Source organism: Stigmatopora argus, chromosome 14 (assembly GCF_051989625.1).
Source record: "Stigmatopora argus isolate UIUO_Sarg chromosome 14, RoL_Sarg_1.0, whole genome shotgun sequence".
Taxonomy (NCBI): Eukaryota; Metazoa; Chordata; class Actinopteri; order Syngnathiformes; family Syngnathidae; genus Stigmatopora; species Stigmatopora argus.
The window spans coordinates 854,486-878,704 of record NC_135400.1 but is presented as its reverse complement, the minus strand read 5'-3'; the positions used below and the strand labels follow the sequence as shown (position 1 = coordinate 878,704).

General features: G+C 41.1%; 1 protein-coding gene across 28 annotated transcripts in view; it reads left to right on the top strand.

Moving 5' to 3' along the window:
- Positions 1 to 24,219, top strand: part of nbr1b (NBR1 autophagy cargo receptor b) — a 394,738-nt gene that overhangs the window by 233,643 nt on the left and 136,876 nt on the right. For all 28 annotated transcript variants that reach the window (XR_013304864.1, XR_013304862.1, XR_013304863.1 and 25 more), the window contains one exon: positions 24,015 to 24,098. Coding sequence is in view for 22 of the 28 variants with exons in the window: in XM_077618756.1 (XP_077474882.1) it covers positions 24,015 to 24,098 (84 nt within the window). In the remaining 6 variants the exon portion in view is untranslated. The remainder of the gene's footprint in view (positions 1 to 24,014; positions 24,099 to 24,219) is intronic.

The window sequence follows — 24,219 nt, the reverse complement described above, 5'->3', positions numbered from 1 at the left end:
GACAGACATCAACAGAGATAGACATCGACAGAGATAGAGATAGACATCGACAGAGATAGAGATAGACATCGACAGAGATAGAGATAGACATCGACAGAGATAGAGATCGACATCGACAGAGATAGAGATCGACAGAGATCAACATCGACAGAGATAGAGATAGAGATCGACATCAACAGAGATAGAGATCGAGATCGAGATCGACATCGACAGAGATAGAGATAGACATCGACAGAGATAGAGATAGACATCGACAGAGATAGAGATAGACATCGACAGAGATAGAGATAGACATCGACAGAGATAGACATCGACAGAGATAGACATCGACAGAGATAGAGATAGACATCGACAGAGATAGAGATAGACATCGACAGAGATAGAGATATACATCGACAGAGATAGAGATAGACATCGACAGAGATAGACATCGACAGAGATAGACATCGACAGAGATAGACATCGACAGAGATAGACATCGACAGAGATAGACATCGACAGAGATAGACATCGACAGAGATAGAGATCGACAGAGATAGAGATCGACATCGACAGAGATAGAGATCGACATCGACAGAGATCGACATCGACAGAGATCGGCATCGACAGAGATAGAGATCGACATCGACAGAGATAGAGATCGACATCGACAGAGATAGAGATCGACATCGACAGAGATAGAGATCGACATCGACAGGGATAGAGATAGACATCGACAGAGATAGAGATCGACATCGACATCGTCAGAGATAGAGATCGACATCGACAGAGATAGAGATCGACAGAGATCGACATCGGCAGAGATAGAGATCGACATCGACATCGTCAGAGATAGAGATCGACATCGACAGAGATAGAGATCGACAGAGATCGACATCGGCAGAGATAGATAGAGATCGACATCGACAGAGATCGACATCGACAGAGATAGAGATCGACAGAGATAGAGATCGACATCGACATCGTCAGAGATAGAGATCGACATCGACAGAGATCGACATCGACAGAGATCGACATCGACAGAGATCGACATCGACAGAGATAGAGATAGAGATCGACAGAGATAGAGATCGACATCGACAGAGATAGAGATCGACATCGACAGAGATAGAGATCGACATCGACAGAGATAGAGATCGACATCGACAGAGATAGAGATCGACATCGACAGAGATAGACATCGACAGAGATAGACATCGACAGAGATAGGGATAGACATCGACATCGACAGAGATATAAAACGATAGAGATAGACATCGACAGAGATAGAGATAGACATCGACAGAGATAGAGATAGACATCGACAGAGATAGACATCGACAGAGATAGAGATAGACATCGACAGAGATAGAGATAGACATCGACAGAGATAGACATCGACAGAGATAGAGATAGACATCGACAAAGATAGAGATAGACATCGACAGAGATAGAGATAGACATCGACAGAGATAGACATCGACAGAGATAGAGATCGACATCGACAGAGATAGAGATCGACATCGACAGAGATAGAGATAGACATCGACAGAGATAGAGATAGACATCGACAGAGATGGAGAGCGACATCGACAGAGATAGAGATAGAGACAGACATCAACAGAGATAGACATCGACAGAGATAGAGATAGACATCGACAGAGATAGAGATAGACATCGACAGAGATAGAGATAGACATCGACAGAGATAGAGATAGACATTGACAGAGATAGAGATAGACATCGACAGAGATAGAGATAGACATCGACAGAGATAGAGATCGACATCGACAGAGATAGAGATCGACAGAGATCAACATCGACAGAGATAGAGATCGACATCGACAGAGATAGAGATCGACAGAGATCAACATCGACAGAGATAGAGATAGAGATCGACATCAACAGAGATAGAGATAGACATCGACAGAGATAGACATCGACAGAGATAGAGATCGACATCGACAGAGAGAGAGATCGACAGAGATAGAGATCGACATCGACAGAGATAGAGATTGACAGAGATCGACATCGACAGAGATAGAGATAGAGATCGACATCGACAGAGATAGAGATCGACATCTACAGAGATAGAGATAGACATCGACAGATATAGAGATAGACATCGATACAGAGATAGAGATAGACATCGACAGAGATAGAGATAGACATCGACAGAGATAGACATCGACAGAGATAGACATCGACAGAGATAGAGATAGACATCGATACAGAGATAGAGATAGACATCGACAGAGATAGAGATAGACATCGACAGAGATAGACATCGACAGAGATAGACATCGACAGAGATAGAGATCGACAGAGATAGAGATCGACATCGAAAGAGATAGAGATCGACATCGTCAGAGATAGAGATCGACATCGACTGAGATCGACATCGACAGAGATAGAGATAGAGATCGACAGAGATAGAGATCGACATCGACAGAGATAGAGATCGACATCGACAGAGATAGAGATCGACATCGACAGAGATAGAGATCGAGATCGACATCGACAGAGATAGACATCGACAGAGATAGACATCGACAGAGATAGGGATAGACATCGACATCGACAGAGATATAAAACGATAGAGATAGACATCGACAGAGATAGAGATAGACATCGACAGAGATAGAGATAGAGATAGAGATAGACATCGACAGAGATAGACATCGACAGAGATAGAGATAGACATCGACAAAGATAGAGATAGACATCGACAGAGATAGAGATAGACATCGACAGAGATAGAGATAGACATCGACAGAGATAGAGATCGACATCGACAGATAGAGATCGACATCGACAGAGATAGAGATAGACATCGACAGAGATACAGATAGACATCGACAGAGATGGAGATCGACATCGACAAAGATAGAGACAGACATCAACAGAGATAGACATTGACAGAGATAGAGATAGACATCGACAGAGATAGAGATAGACATCGACAGAGATAGAGATAGACATCGACAGAGATAGAGATCGACATCGACAGAGATAGAGATCGACAGAGATCAACATCGACAGAGATAGAGATAGAGATCGACATCAACAGAGATAGAGATCGAGATCGAGATCGACATCGACAGAGATAGAGATAGACATCGACAGAGATAGAGATAGACATCGACAGAGATAGAGATAGACATCGACAGAGATAGAGATAGACATCGACAGAGATAGACATCGACAGAGATAGACATCGACAGAGATAGAGATAGACATCGACAGAGATAGAGATAGACATCGACAGAGATAGAGATATACATCGACAGAGATAGAGATAGACATCGACAGAGATAGACATCGACAGAGATAGACATCGACAGAGATAGACATCGACAGAGATAGACATCGACAGAGATAGACATCGACAGAGATAGAGATCGACAGAGATAGAGATCGACATCGACAGAGATAGAGATCGACATCGACAGAGATCGACATCGACAGAGATCGGCATCGACAGAGATAGAGATCGACATCGACAGAGATAGAGATCGACATCGACAGAGATAGAGATCGACATCGACAGAGATAGAGATCGACATCGACAGGGATAGAGATAGACATCGACAGAGATAGAGATCGACATCGACATCGTCAGAGATAGAGATCGACATCGACAGAGATAGAGATCGACAGAGATCGACATCGGCAGAGATAGAGATCGACATCGACATCGTCAGAGATAGAGATCGACATCGACAGAGATAGAGATCGACAGAGATCGACATCGGCAGAGATAGATAGAGATCGACATCGACAGAGATCGACATCGACAGAGATAGAGATCGACAGAGATAGAGATCGACATCGACAGAGATAGAGATCGACATCGACAGAGATAGAGATCGACATCGACAGAGATAGAGATCGACAGCGACAGAGATAGAGATCGACATCGACAGAGATAGACATGGACAGAGATAGACATCGACAGAGATAGGGATAGACATCGACATCGACAGAGATATAAAACGATAGAGATAGACATCGACAGAGATAGAGATAGACATCGACAGAGATAGAGATAGAGATAGACATCGACAGAGATAGAGATAGAGATAGACATCGACAGAGATTAAGATAGACATCGACAGAGATAGAGATACACATCGACAGAGATAGACATCGACAGAGATAGACATCGACAGAGATAGAGATAGACATCGACAAAGATAGAGATATACATCGACAGAGATAGAGATAGACATAAACAGAGATAGAGATAGACATCGACAGAGATAGAGATCGACATCGACAGAGATAGAGATCGACATCGACAGAGATAGATAGACATCGACAGAGATAGAGATAGACATCGACAGAGATGGAGAGCGACATCGACAGAGATAGAGATAGAGACAGACATCAACAGAGATAGACATCGACAGAGATAGAGATAGAGATAGACATCGACAGAGATAGAGATAGACATCGGCAGAGATAGAGATAGACATCGACAGAGATAGAGATAGACATCGACAGAGATAGAGATAGAGATAGACATCGACAGAGATAGAGATAGACATCGACAGAGATAGAGATAGACATCGACAGATAGAGATAGACATCGACAGAGATAGAGATAGACATCGACAGAGAAAGAGATAGACATCGACAGATAGAGATAGACATTGACAGAGAAAGAGATAGACATCGACAGAGATAGAGATCGACATCGACAGAGATAGACATCGACAGAGATAGAGATCGACAGAGATAGAGATCGACAGAGATAGAGATCGACAGAGATAGAGATCGACAGAGATAGACATCGACAGAGATAGAGATAGACATCGACAGAGATAGACATCGACAGAGATAGAGATAGACATCGACAGAGATAGACATCGACAGAGATAGACATCGACAGAGATAGAGATCGACAGAGATAGAGATCGACATCGACAGAGATAGAGATCGACATCGACAGAGATAGAGATCGACATCGACAGAGATAGAGATCGACATCGACAGAGATAGAGATCGACATCGACAGAGATAGAGATCGACAGAGATAGACATCGACAGAGATAGAGATCGACATCGACAGAGATAGAGATCGACAGAGATAGACATCGACAGAGATAGAGATCGACATCGACAGAGATAGAGATAGACATCGACAGAGATAGACATCGACAGAGATAGACATCGACAGAGATAGAGATCGACAGAGATAGACATCGACAGAGATAGAGATCGACATCGACAGAGACAGACATCAACAGAGATAGACATCGACAGAGATAGAGATAGACATCGACAGAGATAGAGATAGACATCGACAGAGATAGAGATAGACATCGACAGAGATAGAGATAGACATTGACAGAGATAGAGATAGACATCGACAGAGATAGAGATAGACATCGACAGAGATAGAGATAGACATCGACAGAGATAGAGATAGACATCGACAGAGATAGACATCGACAGAGATAGAGATAGACATCGACAGAGATAGAGATAGACATCGACAGAGATAGACATCGACAGAGATAGAGATAGACATCGACAAAGATAGAGATAGACATCGACAGAGATAGAGATAGACATCGACAGAGATAGACATCGACAGAGATAGAGATCGACATCGACAGAGATAGAGATCGACATCGACAGAGATAGAGATAGACATCGACAGAGATAGAGATAGACATCGACAGAGATGGAGAGCGACATCGACAGAGATAGAGATAGAGACAGACATCAACAGAGATAGACATCGACAGAGATAGAGATAGACATCGACAGAGATAGAGATAGACATCGACAGAGATAGAGATAGACATCGACAGAGATAGAGATAGACATTGACAGAGATAGAGATAGACATCGACAGAGATAGAGATAGACATCGACAGAGATAGAGATCGACATCGACAGAGATAGAGATCGACAGAGATCAACATCGACAGAGATAGAGATCGACATCGACAGAGATAGAGATCGACAGAGATCAACATCGACAGAGATAGAGATAGAGATCGACATCAACAGAGATAGAGATAGACATCGACAGAGATAGACATCGACAGAGATAGAGATCGACATCGACAGAGAGAGAGATCGACAGAGATAGAGATCGACATCGACAGAGATAGAGATTGACAGAGATCGACATCGACAGAGATAGAGATAGAGATCGACATCGACAGAGATAGAGATCGACATCTACAGAGATAGAGATAGACATCGACAGATATAGAGATAGACATCGATACAGAGATAGAGATAGACATCGACAGAGATAGAGATAGACATCGACAGAGATAGACATCGACAGAGATAGACATCGACAGAGATAGAGATAGACATCGATACAGAGATAGAGATAGACATCGACAGAGATAGAGATAGACATCGACAGAGATAGACATCGACAGAGATAGACATCGACAGAGATAGAGATCGACAGAGATAGAGATCGACATCGAAAGAGATAGAGATCGACATCGTCAGAGATAGAGATCGACATCGACTGAGATCGACATCGACAGAGATAGAGATAGAGATCGACAGAGATAGAGATCGACATCGACAGAGATAGAGATCGACATCGACAGAGATAGAGATCGACATCGACAGAGATAGAGATCGAGATCGACATCGACAGAGATAGACATCGACAGAGATAGACATCGACAGAGATAGGGATAGACATCGACATCGACAGAGATATAAAACGATAGAGATAGACATCGACAGAGATAGAGATAGACATCGACAGAGATAGAGATAGAGATAGAGATAGACATCGACAGAGATAGACATCGACAGAGATAGAGATAGACATCGACAAAGATAGAGATAGACATCGACAGAGATAGAGATAGACATCGACAGAGATAGAGATAGACATCGACAGAGATAGAGATCGACATCGACAGATAGAGATCGACATCGACAGAGATAGAGATAGACATCGACAGAGATACAGATAGACATCGACAGAGATGGAGATCGACATCGACAAAGATAGAGACAGACATCAACAGAGATAGACATCGACAGAGATAGAGATAGACATCGACAGAGATAGAGATAGACATCGACAGAGATAGAGATAGACATCGACAGAGATAGAGATCGACATCGACAGAGATAGAGATCGACAGAGATCAACATCGACAGAGATAGAGATAGAGATCGACATCAACAGAGATAGAGATCGAGATCGAGATCGACATCGACAGAGATAGAGATAGACATCGACAGAGATAGAGATAGACATCGACAGAGATAGAGATAGACATCGACAGAGATAGAGATAGACATCGACAGAGATAGACATCGACAGAGATAGACATCGACAGAGATAGAGATAGACATCGACAGAGATAGAGATAGACATCGACAGAGATAGAGATATACATCGACAGAGATAGAGATAGACATCGACAGAGATAGACATCGACAGAGATAGACATCGACAGAGATAGACATCGACAGAGATAGACATCGACAGAGATAGACATCGACAGAGATAGACATCGACAGAGATAGAGATCGACAGAGATAGAGATCGACATCGACAGAGATAGAGATCGACATCGACAGAGATCGACATCGACAGAGATCGGCATCGACAGAGATAGAGATCGACATCGACAGAGATAGAGATCGACATCGACAGAGATAGAGATCGACATCGACAGAGATAGAGATCGACATCGACAGGGATAGAGATAGACATCGACAGAGATAGAGATCGACATCGACATCGTCAGAGATAGAGATCGACATCGACAGAGATAGAGATCGACAGAGATCGACATCGGCAGAGATAGAGATCGACATCGACATCGTCAGAGATAGAGATCGACATCGACAGAGATAGAGATCGACAGAGATCGACATCGGCAGAGATAGATAGAGATCGACATCGACAGAGATCGACATCGACAGAGATAGAGATCGACAGAGATAGAGATCGACATCGACATCGTCAGAGATAGAGATCGACATCGACAGAGATCGACATCGACAGAGATCGACATCGACAGAGATCGACATCGACAGAGATCGACATCGACAGAGATAGAGATAGAGATCGACAGAGATAGAGATCGACATCGACAGAGATAGAGATCGACATCGACAGAGATAGAGATCGACATCGACAGAGATAGAGATCGACATCGACAGAGATAGAGATCGACATCGACAGAGATAGACATCGACAGAGATAGACATCGACAGAGATAGGGATAGACATCGACATCGACAGAGATATAAAACGATAGAGATAGACATCGACAGAGATAGAGATAGACATCGACAGAGATAGAGATAGACATCGACAGAGATAGACATCGACAGAGATAGAGATAGACATCGACAGAGATAGAGATAGACATCGACAGAGATAGACATCGACAGAGATAGAGATAGACATCGACAAAGATAGAGATAGACATCGACAGAGATAGAGATAGACATCGACAGAGATAGACATCGACAGAGATAGAGATCGACATCGACAGAGATAGAGATCGACATCGACAGAGATAGAGATAGACATCGACAGAGATAGAGATAGACATCGACAGAGATGGAGAGCGACATCGACAGAGATAGAGATAGAGACAGACATCAACAGAGATAGACATCGACAGAGATAGAGATAGACATCGACAGAGATAGAGATAGACATCGACAGAGATAGAGATAGACATCGACAGAGATAGAGATAGACATTGACAGAGATAGAGATAGACATCGACAGAGATAGAGATAGACATCGACAGAGATAGAGATCGACATCGACAGAGATAGAGATCGACAGAGATCAACATCGACAGAGATAGAGATCGACATCGACAGAGATAGAGATCGACAGAGATCAACATCGACAGAGATAGAGATAGAGATCGACATCAACAGAGATAGAGATAGACATCGACAGAGATAGACATCGACAGAGATAGAGATCGACATCGACAGAGAGAGAGATCGACAGAGATAGAGATCGACATCGACAGAGATAGAGATTGACAGAGATCGACATCGACAGAGATAGAGATAGAGATCGACATCGACAGAGATAGAGATCGACATCTACAGAGATAGAGATAGACATCGACAGATATAGAGATAGACATCGATACAGAGATAGAGATAGACATCGACAGAGATAGAGATAGACATCGACAGAGATAGACATCGACAGAGATAGACATCGACAGAGATAGAGATAGACATCGATACAGAGATAGAGATAGACATCGACAGAGATAGAGATAGACATCGACAGAGATAGACATCGACAGAGATAGACATCGACAGAGATAGAGATCGACAGAGATAGAGATCGACATCGAAAGAGATAGAGATCGACATCGTCAGAGATAGAGATCGACATCGACTGAGATCGACATCGACAGAGATAGAGATAGAGATCGACAGAGATAGAGATCGACATCGACAGAGATAGAGATCGACATCGACAGAGATAGAGATCGACATCGACAGAGATAGAGATCGAGATCGACATCGACAGAGATAGACATCGACAGAGATAGACATCGACAGAGATAGGGATAGACATCGACATCGACAGAGATATAAAACGATAGAGATAGACATCGACAGAGATAGAGATAGACATCGACAGAGATAGAGATAGAGATAGAGATAGACATCGACAGAGATAGACATCGACAGAGATAGAGATAGACATCGACAAAGATAGAGATAGACATCGACAGAGATAGAGATAGACATCGACAGAGATAGAGATAGACATCGACAGAGATAGAGATCGACATCGACAGATAGAGATCGACATCGACAGAGATAGAGATAGACATCGACAGAGATACAGATAGACATCGACAGAGATGGAGATCGACATCGACAAAGATAGAGACAGACATCAACAGAGATAGACATTGACAGAGATAGAGATAGACATCGACAGAGATAGAGATAGACATCGACAGAGATAGAGATAGACATCGACAGAGATAGAGATCGACATCGACAGAGATAGAGATCGACAGAGATCAACATCGACAGAGATAGAGATAGAGATCGACATCAACAGAGATAGAGATCGAGATCGAGATCGACAGAGATAGAGATAGACATCGACAGAGATAGAGATAGACATCGACAGAGATAGAGATAGACATCGACAGAGATAGAGATAGACATCGACAGAGATAGACATCGACAGAGATAGACATCGACAGAGATAGAGATAGACATCGACAGAGATAGAGATAGACATCGACAGAGATAGAGATATACATCGACAGAGATAGAGATAGACATCGACAGAGATAGACATCGACAGAGATAGACATCGACAGAGATAGACATCGACAGAGATAGACATCGACAGAGATAGACATCGACAGAGATAGAGATCGACAGAGATAGAGATCGACATCGACAGAGATAGAGATCGACATCGACAGAGATCGACATCGACAGAGATCGGCATCGACAGAGATAGAGATCGACATCGACAGAGATAGAGATCGACATCGACAGAGATAGAGATCGACATCGACAGAGATAGAGATCGACATCGACAGGGATAGAGATAGACATCGACAGAGATAGAGATCGACATCGACATCGTCAGAGATAGAGATCGACATCGACAGAGATAGAGATCGACAGAGATCGACATCGGCAGAGATAGAGATCGACATCGACATCGTCAGAGATAGAGATCGACATCGACAGAGATAGAGATCGACAGAGATCGACATCGGCAGAGATAGATAGAGATCGACATCGACAGAGATCGACATCGACAGAGATAGAGATCGACAGAGATAGAGATCGACATCGACAGAGATAGAGATCGACATCGACAGAGATAGAGATCGACATCGACAGAGATAGAGATCGACAGCGACAGAGATAGAGATCGACATCGACAGAGATAGACATGGACAGAGATAGACATCGACAGAGATAGGGATAGACATCGACATCGACAGAGATATAAAACGATAGAGATAGACATCGACAGAGATAGAGATAGACATCGACAGAGATAGAGATAGAGATAGACATCGACAGAGATAGAGATAGAGATAGACATCGACAGAGATTAAGATAGACATCGACAGAGATAGAGATACACATCGACAGAGATAGACATCGACAGAGATAGACATCGACAGAGATAGAGATAGACATCGACAAAGATAGAGATATACATCGACAGAGATAGAGATAGACATAAACAGAGATAGAGATAGACATCGACAGAGATAGAGATCGACATCGACAGAGATAGAGATCGACATCGACAGAGATAGATAGACATCGACAGAGATAGAGATAGACATCGACAGAGATGGAGAGCGACATCGACAGAGATAGAGATAGAGACAGACATCAACAGAGATAGACATCGACAGAGATAGAGATAGAGATAGACATCGACAGAGATAGAGATAGACATCGGCAGAGATAGAGATAGACATCGACAGAGATAGAGATAGACATCGACAGAGATAGAGATAGAGATAGACATCGACAGAGATAGAGATAGACATCGACAGAGATAGAGATAGACATCGACAGATAGAGATAGACATCGACAGAGATAGAGATAGACATCGACAGAGAAAGAGATAGACATCGACAGATAGAGATAGACATTGACAGAGAAAGAGATAGACATCGACAGAGATAGAGATCGACATCGACAGAGATAGACATCGACAGAGATAGAGATCGACAGAGATAGAGATCGACAGAGATAGAGATCGACAGAGATAGAGATCGACAGAGATAGACATCGACAGAGATAGAGATAGACATCGACAGAGATAGACATCGACAGAGATAGAGATAGACATCGACAGAGATAGACATCGACAGAGATAGACATCGACAGAGATAGAGATCGACAGAGATAGAGATCGACATCGACAGAGATAGAGATCGACATCGACAGAGATAGAGATCGACATCGACAGAGATAGAGATCGACATCGACAGAGATAGAGATCGACATCGACAGAGATAGAGATCGACAGAGATAGACATCGACAGAGATAGAGATCGACATCGACAGAGATAGAGATCGACAGAGATAGACATCGACAGAGATAGAGATCGACATCGACAGAGATAGAGATAGACATCGACAGAGATAGACATCGACAGAGATAGACATCGACAGAGATAGAGATCGACAGAGATAGACATCGACAGAGATAGAGATCGACATCGACAGAGACAGACATCAACAGAGATAGACATCGACAGAGATAGAGATAGACATCGACAGAGATAGAGATAGACATCGACAGAGATAGAGATAGACATCGACAGAGATAGAGATAGACATTGACAGAGATAGAGATAGACATCGACAGAGATAGAGATAGACATCGACAGAGATAGAGATCGACATCGACAGAGATAGAGATCGACAGAGATCAACATCGACAGAGATAGAGATCGACATCGACAGAGATAGAGATCGACAGAGATCAACATCGACAGAGATAGAGATAGACATCGACAGAGATAGAGATCGACATCGACAGAGATAGAGATCGACAGAGATCAACATCGACAGAGATAGAGATCGACATCGACAGAGATAGAGATCGACAGAGATCAACATCGACAGAGATAGAGATAGAGATCGACATCAACAGAGATAGAGATAGACATCGACAGAGATAGACATCGACAGAGATAGAGATCGACATCGACAGAGAGAGAGATCGACAGAGATAGAGATCGACATCGACAGAGATAGAGATTGACAGAGATCGACATCGACAGAGATAGAGATAGAGATCGACATCGACAGAGATAGAGATCGACATCTACAGAGATAGAGATAGACATCGACAGATATAGAGATAGACATCGATACAGAGATAGAGATAGACATCGACAGAGATAGAGATAGACATCGACAGAGATAGACATCGACAGAGATAGACATCGACAGAGATAGAGATAGACATCGATACAGAGATAGAGATAGACATCGACAGAGATAGAGATAGACATCGACAGAGATAGACATCGACAGAGATAGACATCGACAGAGATAGAGATCGACAGAGATAGAGATCGACATCGAAAGAGATAGAGATCGACATCGTCAGAGATAGAGATCGACATCGACTGAGATCGACATCGACAGAGATAGAGATAGAGATCGACAGAGATAGAGATCGACATCGACAGAGATAGAGATCGACATCGACAGAGATAGAGATCGAGATCGACATCGACAGAGATAGACATCGACAGAGATAGACATCGACAGAGATAGGGATAGACATCGACATCGACAGAGATATAAAACGATAGAGATAGACATCGACAGAGATAGAGATAGACATCGACAGAGATAGAGATAGAGATAGACATCGACAGAGATAGACATCGACAGAGATAGAGATAGACATCGACAAAGATAGAGATAGACATCGACAGAGATAGAGATAGTCATCGACAGAGATAGAGATAGACATCGACAGAGATAGAGATCGACATCGACAGATAGAGATCGACATCGACAGAGATAGAGATAGACATCGACAGAGATACAGATAGACATCGACAGAGATGGAGATCGACATCGACAAAGATAGAGACAGACATCAACAGAGATAGACATTGACAGAGATAGAGATAGACATCGACAGAGATAGAGATAGACATCGACAGAGATAGAGATAGACATCGACAGAGATAGAGATCGACATCGACAGAGATAGAGATCGACAGAGATCAACATCGACAGAGATAGAGATAGAGATCGACATCAACAGAGATAGAGATCGAGATCGAGATCGACATCGACAGAGATAGAGATAGACATCGACAGAGATAGAGATAGACATCGACAGAGATAGAGATAGACATCGACAGAGATAGAGATAGACATCGACAGAGATAGACATCGACAGAGATAGACATCGACAGAGATAGAGATAGACATCGACAGAGATAGAGATAGACATCGACAGAGATAGAGATATACATCGACAGAGATAGAGATAGACATCGACAGAGATAGACATCGACAGAGATAGACATCGACAGAGATAGACATCGACAGAGATAGACATCGACAGAGATAGACATCGACAGAGATAGAGATCGACAGAGATAGAGATCGACATCGACAGAGATAGAGATCGACATCGACAGAGATCGACATCGACAGAGATCGGCATCGACAGAGATAGAGATCGACATCGACAGAGATAGAGATCGACATCGACAGAGATAGAGATCGACATCGACAGAGATAGAGATCGACATCGACAGGGATAGAGATAGACATCGACAGAGATAGAGATCGACATCGACATCGTCAGAGATAGAGATCGACATCGACAGAGATAGAGATCGACAGAGATCGACATCGGCAGAGATAGAGATCGACATCGACATCGTCAGAGATAGAGATCGACATCGACAGAGATAGAGATCGACAGAGATCGACATCGGCAGAGATAGATAGAGATCGACATCGACAGAGATCGACATCGACAGAGATAGAGATCGACAGAGATAGAGATCGACATCGACAGAGATAGAGATCGACATCGACAGAGATAGAGATCGACATCGACAGAGATAGAGATCGACAGCGACAGAGATAGAGATCGACATCGACAGAGATAGACATGGACAGAGATAGACATCGACAGAGATAGGGATAGACATCGACATCGACAGAGATATAAAACGATAGAGATAGACATCGACAGAGATAGAGATAGACATCGACAGAGATAGAGATAGAGATAGACATCGACAGAGATAGAGATAGAGATAGACATCGACAGAGATTAAGATAGACATCGACAGAGATAGAGATACACATCGACAGAGATAGACATCGACAGAGATAGACATCGACAGAGATAGAGATAGACATCGACAAAGATAGAGATATACATCGACAGAGATAGAGATAGACATAAACAGAGATAGAGATAGACATCGACAGAGATAGAGATCGACATCGACAGAGATAGAGATCGACATCGACAGAGATAGAGATAGACATCGACAGAGATAGAGATAGACATCGACAGAGATGGAGAGCGACATCGACAGAGATAGAGATAGAGACAGACATCAACAGAGATAGACATCGACAGAGATAGAGATAGAGATAGACATCGACAGAGATAGAGATAGACATCGGCAGAGATAGAGATAGACATCGACAGAGATAGAGATAGACATCGACAGAGATAGAGATAGAGATAGACATCGACAGAGATAGAGATAGACATCGACAGAGATAGAGATAGACATCGACAGATAGAGATAGACATCGACAGAGATAGAGATAGACATCGACAGAGAAAGAGATAGACATCGACAGATAGAGATAGACATTGACAGAGAAAGAGATAGACATCGACAGAGATAGAGATCGACATCGACAGAGATAGACATCGACAGAGATAGAGATCGACAGAGATAGAGATCGACAGAGATAGAGATCGACAGAGATAGAGATCGACAGAGATAGACATCGACAGAGATAGAGATAGACATCGACAGAGATAGACATCGACAGAGATAGAGATAGACATCGACAGAGATAGACATCGACAGAGATAGACATCGACAGAGATAGAGATCGACAGAGATAGAGATCGACATCGACAGAGATAGAGATCGACATCGACAGAGATAGAGATCGACATCGACAGAGATAGAGATCGACATCGACAGAGATAGAGATCTACATCGACAGAGATAGAGATCGACAGAGATAGACATCGACAGAGATAGAGATCGACATCGACAGAGATAGAGATCGACAGAGATAGACATCGACAGAGATAGAGATCGACATCGACAGAGATAGAGATAGACATCGACAGAGATAGACATCGACAGAGATAGACATCGACAGAGATAGAGATAGACATCGACAGAGATAGAGATAGACATCGACAGAGATAGACATCGACAGAGATAGAGATCGACAGAGATAGAGATCGACATCGACAGAGATAGAGATCGACAGAGATAGAGATCGACATCGACAGAGATAGAGATCGACAGAGATAGAGATCGACAGAGATAGACATCGACAGAGATAGAGATCGACAGAGATAGAGATCGACAGAGATAGAGATCGACAGAGATAGAGATCGACAGAGATAGAGATCGACAGAGATAGAGATCGACATCGACAGAGATAGAGATCGACATCGACAGAGATAGAGATCGACATCGACAGAGATAGACATCGACAGAGATAGAGATCGACAGAGATAGAGATCGACAGAGATAGAGATCGACAGAGATAGAGATCGACAGAGATAGAGATCGACAGAGATAGAGATCGACAGAGATAGACATCGACAGAGATAGAGATAGACATCGACAGAGATAGACATCGACAGAGATAGAGATAGACATCGACAGAGATAGACATCGACAGAGATAGACATCGACAGAGATAGAGATCGACAGAGATAGAGATCGACATCGACAGAGATAGAGATCGACATCGACAGAGATAGAGATCGACATCGACAGAGATAGAGATCGACATCGACAGAGATAGAGATCGACAGAGATAGACATCGACAGAGATAGAGATCGACATCGACAGAGATAGAGATCGACAGAGATAGACATCGACAGAGATAGAGATAGAGATCGACATCGACAGAGATAGAGATAGACATCGACAGAGATAGACATCGACAGAGATAGAGATAGACATCGACAGAGATAGAGATAGACATCGACAGAGATAGACATCGACAGAGATAGAGATCGACAGAGATAGAGATCGACATCGACAGAGATAGAGATCGACAGAGATAGAGATCGACATCGACAGAGATAGAGATCGACAGAGATAGAGATCGACAGAGATAGACATCGACAGAGATAGAGATCGACATCGACAGAGATAGAGATCGACAGAGATAGAGATCGACAGAGATAGAGATCGACAGAGATAGAGATCGACAGAGATAGAGATCGACATCGACAGAGATAGAGATCGACATCGACAGAGATAGAGATCGACATCCACAGAGATAGAGATCGACATCGACAGAGATCGACATCGACAGAGATAGAGATAGACATCGACAGAGATGAGATAGACAACGACAGAGATAGAGATAGACAACAACAGAGATAGAGATAGACATCGACAGAGATAGAGATAGACATCGACAGAGATAGAGATAGACATCGACAGAGATAGAGATAGACATCGACAGAGATAGAGATAGACATCGACAGAGATAGAGATAGACATCGACAGAGATAGACATCGACAGAGATAGAGATCGACATCGACAGAGATTGAGATCGACAGAGATCGACATCGACAGAGATAGAGATCGACAGAGATAGACATCGATAGAGATAGACATCGATGGAGATAGACATCGATAGAGATGGAGATGGAGATAGACATCGATGGAGATAGACATCGATAGGGACCGGCATCGATAGGGACCGGCATCGATAGGGACCGGCATCGATAGGGACAGGGACAGAGATAGATACGATAGATATCGATAGAGATCGATAGAGATAGATATCGATAGAGATAGATATCGGTAGAGATAGATATCGGTAGAGATAGATATCGGTAGAGATAGATATCGGTAGAGTTAGATATCGCGGTAAAGATAGATATCGCGATAGAGATAGATATCGATAGAGATATATATCGATAGAGATAGATATCGATAGAAATTGATAGAGATATATATCGATAGAGATAGATATCGATAGAAATTGATAGAGATATATATCGATAGAGATAGATATCGATAGAGAGATATATCGATAGAGATATTGATATAGATATATATCGATAGAGATAGATATCGATATAGATAGAGGGATATCGATAGAGATATATACGATAGATATCGATAGAGATAGATACGATAGATATCGATAGAGATATATACGATAGATATCGATAGAGATCGATAGAGATAGATATCGGTAGAGATAGATATCGGTAGAGATAGATATCGGTAGAGATAGATATCGGTAGAGATAGATATCGGTAGAGATAGATATCGGTAGAGATAGATATCGGTAGAGATAGATATCGCGATAGAGAGAGATATCGATAGAGATATTGATAGAGATAGATATCGATAGAGATATTGATAGAGATATATATCGATAGAGATAGATATCGATAGAGATATATATCGATAGAGATAGATATCGATAGAGATATTGATAGAGATATATATCGATAGAGATAGATATCGATAGAGATATATATCGATAGAGATAGATATCGATAGAGATATATATCGATAGAGATAGATAGAGATATATATCGATAGAGATAGATATCGATAGAGATATATATCGATAGAGATAGATATCGATAGATATATATATCGATAGAGATATTGATATAGATATATATCGATAGAGATAGATATCGATAGAGATAGACATCGATAGAGATAGAGATAGACATCGATAGAGATAGACATTGATAGAGATAGACATCGATAGAGATAGAGATGGAGATAGACATCGATGGAGATGGAGATAGACATCGATGGAGATAGACATCGATAGAGATGTAGATAGACATTGATAGAGATGGAGATAGACATCGATAGAGATGGAGATAGACATCGATAGTGATGGAGATAGACATCGATAGTGATGGAGATAGACATCGATAGAGATAGAGATGGAGATAGACATCGATGGAGATAGACATCGATGGAGATAGACATCGATAGAGATAGAGATAGACATTGATAGAGATAGAGATAGACATTGATAGAGATAGACATCGATAGAGATAGAGATGGAGATAGACATCGATGGAGATAGACATCGATATAGATGGAGATGGTAATAGACATCGATTGAGATAGACATCGATAGAGATGGAGATAGACATCGATATAGATGGAGATGGTAATAGACATCGATTGAGATAGACATCGATAGAGATGGAGATAGACATCGACAGGGACCGGCATCGACAGGGACCGGCATCGACAGGGACCGGCATCGACAGGGACCGGCATCGACAGGGACCGGCATCGACAGGGACCGGCATCGATAGGGACCGGGACAGAGATATATATCGATAGAGATATTGATAGAGATATATATCGATAGAGATATTGATAGAGATATATATCGATAGAGATATTGATAGAGATAGATATCGATAGAGCTATATATCAATAGAGCTATATATCGATAGAGCTATATATCGATATAGATAGAGATATCGATAGAGATAGATACGATAGATATCGATAGAGATAGATACGATAGATATTGATAGAGATAGAGATCGATAGAGATAGATACGATAGATATCAATAGAGATAGAGATCGATAGAGATAGATATCGATAGAGATAGATATCGATAGAGATAGATATCGATAGAGATAGATATCGGTAGAGATAGAGATCGATAGAGATAGATACGATAGATATCAATAGAGATAGAGATCGATAGAGATAGATATCGATAGAGATAGATATCGATAGAGATAGATATCGATAGAGATAGATATCGGTAGAGATAGATATCGGTAGAGATAGATATCGGTAGAGATAGATATCGGTAGAGAAAGATATCGGAAGAGATAGATATCGGTAGAAATAGATATCGATAGAGACATATATATCGATAGAGATAGATATCGATAGAGACATATATATCGATAGAGATAGATATCGATAGAGATATATATCGATAGAGATATTGATTTAGATATATATCGATAGAGATAGATATCGATAGAGATAGATATCGATAGAGATAGATATCGATAGAGATAGATATCGATAGAGATAGATATCGATAGAGATAGATATCGATAGAGATAGATATCGATAGAGATAGATATCGATAGAGATAGATATCGATAGAGATAGATATCGATAGAGATAGATATCGATAGAGATAGATATCGATAGAGATAGATATCGATAGAGATAGATATCGATAGAGCTATATATCGATAGAGATAGATATCGATAGAGCTATATATCGATAGAGATAAAGAGATATCGATAGAGATAGATACGATAGATATCGATAGAGATAGATACGATAGATATCGATAGAGATAGATACGATAGATATCGATAGAGAGATATCGATAGAGAGATAGAGATAGATACGATAGATATCGATATAGATAGATATCGATAGAGAGATATCGATAGAGATAGATACGATGGATATCGATATAGATAGATACGATAGATATCGATAGAGCTAGATATCGATAGAGCTATATATCGTTAGAGATAGAGATATCGATGGAGATAGATATGATAGATATTGATAGAGATATCGATAGAGATAGAGATATCGATAGAGATAGAGATATCGATAGAGATAGATACGATAGATATCGATAGATATATCGATAGAGATAGATACGATAAATATCGATAGAGAGATATCAATAGAGATAGATACGATATATATCGATAGAGATAGATACGATAGATATCGATAGGGATAGATACGCTACATATCGATAGAGATAGATACGATAGATATCGATAGAGATAGAAACGATAGATATCAATAGAGATAGAGATCGATAGAGATAGATATCGATAGAGATAGATATTGATAGAGATAGAGATAGATAGAGATAGATAGAGATAGATAGAGATAGATATCGATAGAGATAGATATCGATAGAGATAGATATCGATAGAGATAGATATCGATAGAGATAGATATCGATAGAGATAGATATCGATAGAGATAGATATCGATAGAGATAGATATCGATAGAGATAGATATCGATAGAGATAGATATCGATAGAGATAGATATCGATAGAGATAGAGTAAGAGAGAGATATCGATAGAGAGAGATATCGATAGAGATAGATATCGATAGAGATAGATATCGATAGAGATAGAGTAAGAGAGAGATATCGATAGAGAGAGATATCGATAGAGAAAGAGAGAGAAATCGATTGAGATAGAGAGAGATATCGATAGAGATCGAGAGAGATATCAATAGAGATAGAGAGAAATATCGATAGAGATAGAGAGAGATATCGATAGAGATAGAAAGAGATATCGATAGATAGAGAGAGATATCGATAGACATAGAGAGATATCGATAGAGATAGAGAGAGATAGAGATAGAGAGCTATCGATAGATAGAGAGAGATCAATAGAGATAGATATCGATAGAGATAGATATCGATAGAGATAGCGAGAGATATTGATAGACATAGAGAGAGATATCGATAGATATTGATAGAGAAAGAGAGAGATACCGACAGAGATAGAGAGAGATATCGATAGAGATAGAGAGAGATATCGATAGAGATAGAGAGATATCGATAGAGATAGAGAGATATATCAATAGATATTGATAGAGATATAGAGAGATAGAGAGACAGAGACAGATTTAGATAGACAGAGATAGAGAGAGATAGAGATAGAGAGAGACAGAGATAGATAGAGACAGATTTAGAAGGACAGAGATAGATAGAGACAGAGATAGACAGAGACAGATATAGAGATAGATAGAGACAGACAGAGATAGAGACAGTTAGATATAGACAGAGATAGATATAGACAGATATATACATATACAGATATAGACAGACAGATATAGATATAGACATACCAGTTCAGGCGTGTGTTTTGTGCCAACCCTCAACCACCTCCTCCCATAACCTACCGTATTTACTCGCATATGAGCCACTTTTGTCGGACAAAAAAATGACTGAATCGAGGGTCTTTTATGCGCATAAAAACATGTCATGCACAAAACTGCAAGTTGACGCCGCCATGACGCAATGCCGCCGTGACGCCATGAGGTAAAGGTGCCATGATGTCATGACTCAATGGCATTGCGACGTCATGATGCAAGGGAATGCGACCGATACGGTAATTTATTTCAAAATAGAGAAAAGATAAACAGATAAAACGCTAAACAAAATGTATTTTGACGTCTATGAAGGAAATTCAAGAAAAAAAACGTACGTATCTTGCGTAAATCGAGAAAAAACTCACGTTCCCATCACTGCTTGCTCGGGGCACAGCCATCTTAACTCGGACCCGGAGTAGCCATCTTACCTAGGGTGCTGCCGTGCAAACCTAGTTAAACGTGCCCTGACTGGCCAGACACGAGTAGCCTTGATTTTTAAAATAAAACAAAATTCCAATTTGATTTTATTTCTTGTTCAAAAGTGACAACTATTGGAGTAATGTGAACCATCAAAATAATTGCGATATTGTGACATTAGAAGCAATATGGCTGCCACAACATCTTAAACTTCTGGTAAGAAAATTTTACTTTCTGTAATTAGAAAGCATCAGTTTCTCATCAAGATAGACATATTTCTTTTTTCAAATTGAATAATTTTATATTTTGCATTTACTAAGACAGGCATATTAACTTATGTAATTAATCCTAATACTATGCTTTTGATTCATACAGCATCTCAGAAATACCACATAATGATTTTTCTTAAGATTTTCCCTTCAAAGTAACACATTTGTACTCCCTATTAAATCCATGAATATGGAGGTGAAAATTGGGAATCACGGTAATTGCTTGACTCATTAACTTACTCTTACTACTACGCCTACTGCACACTTCACTGCTGTAGAACAACTATCATATTCATACCTGTCAACCTCTGCCGATAACTGCCCTTATAAATTATGATTCCCCTTACAAACCCCCAAAAAACCTTACAAACACCGTACGAGTCGTACGGTGTTTGTAAGGTTTTTTTGGGGTTTGTAAGGGGAATCATAATCATTTATAAGGGCAGCTATCGGCAGAGGTTGACAGGTATGTATTATGCTGAATTACTCTGACATACGCATGTACTTCTCTGATACTCTAGACTTCCTCATCCATTACTACAGTTCCTCACTAGGCATCATGTCATGGGCTTTCTCTAGATCAGGGTTGTCCAACTCCAATCTGTCTCCCTCCACCAACACACCTAAATCGAATAATCAGGGAATTATCAAGATCCTGGACAGTTTGCTGATGAGTTGATCATTTGATTCAGTTGTGTTGGTTGAGGTAGACATGGAAAACCGGATGAATAGAGGACTGGATATGGGCACCCCCGCTCTAGATTACAAAGACTCAAGTCTACTGTTTGTAGATTAGCTGATGGCTGTTCAAGAGGCAGTTTGTTAAATGTCAGTTAAACTACAATTCTTACATATGGTTTCTCAAAATTAGGTTTAGGGATGATCAAGTCATTCTTCATCTGATGATGTATTTTCCCATCGAGCAAAAACTGAAAACAATGTTCTGTCTTGCAAACATCCCAGCTCTAAATCCACTATAAAATATGTTGTGTAATTAGAATAAAATGTTCCATGACAGCACGCCCACATACAAAGTTGAACAGCCGGGAGCAATTAGAGAAAGTTGGAGACTATTAGTAGACCACAGTAATTGGTAGCAACGTTTGTTTACAAGCCTACAGGTTGCCGATAGCAACTCAGACAAAGACAGAGCTGGTCTCTAATTTTCAAAATGGGGACATCTCAGTTTAACCATTGAAAGCCATGTTAGAAATACTACTAAAATAATTCTTCATTCTTAAATGCCAATTGGGCGGCACAACGATAAAGTGATTAGAATATCCGCCTCACAGTTCTGAGATCAAGGGTTCGATCCCGGTTGGGTTCTAACCTTCCTGTGTGGAATTTACATGTCCTTCCCTGCATGTTTTTTCTCTGAGTACTCTGGTTTCCTATCACATTTCAAAAACATGCGTGGGAGACTGCTTTAACACTCTAAAATTAACCTTAGGCATGAGCGTGAAAGGTTGTTTGTCTCATTGTAACCTGCAATTGGCTGGCAACAAATTCAGGATGTCCCCTGTCTACTGCACAAAGTTGGCTGAAATTGGCTCCAGCACCCCCACAACACTTGTGATAAGTGGAATGGATAATAAATCAAGAAGCACAATTGAAATATTAGGGCCATTTTATATAATGTCTTCCATAGTTCTACTCTAACATTGTTTGCTTCTTCCAGCTGAAGTTCATGTGGGGAAACCTGGCAGTTGGATCAGGGGATCGTTGGAGAGAAGTACCTGTTCCATTCCTCCAGCCTGGACAAGTGAGGATCTCGATTTGAAAATTATACAAATGCAGTTATTATAACTCCAAAGAAACAAAGAGAAATACAACAACAATGCATTTCTACAAATATATATTCATATAGTGAAACAAAACAGACC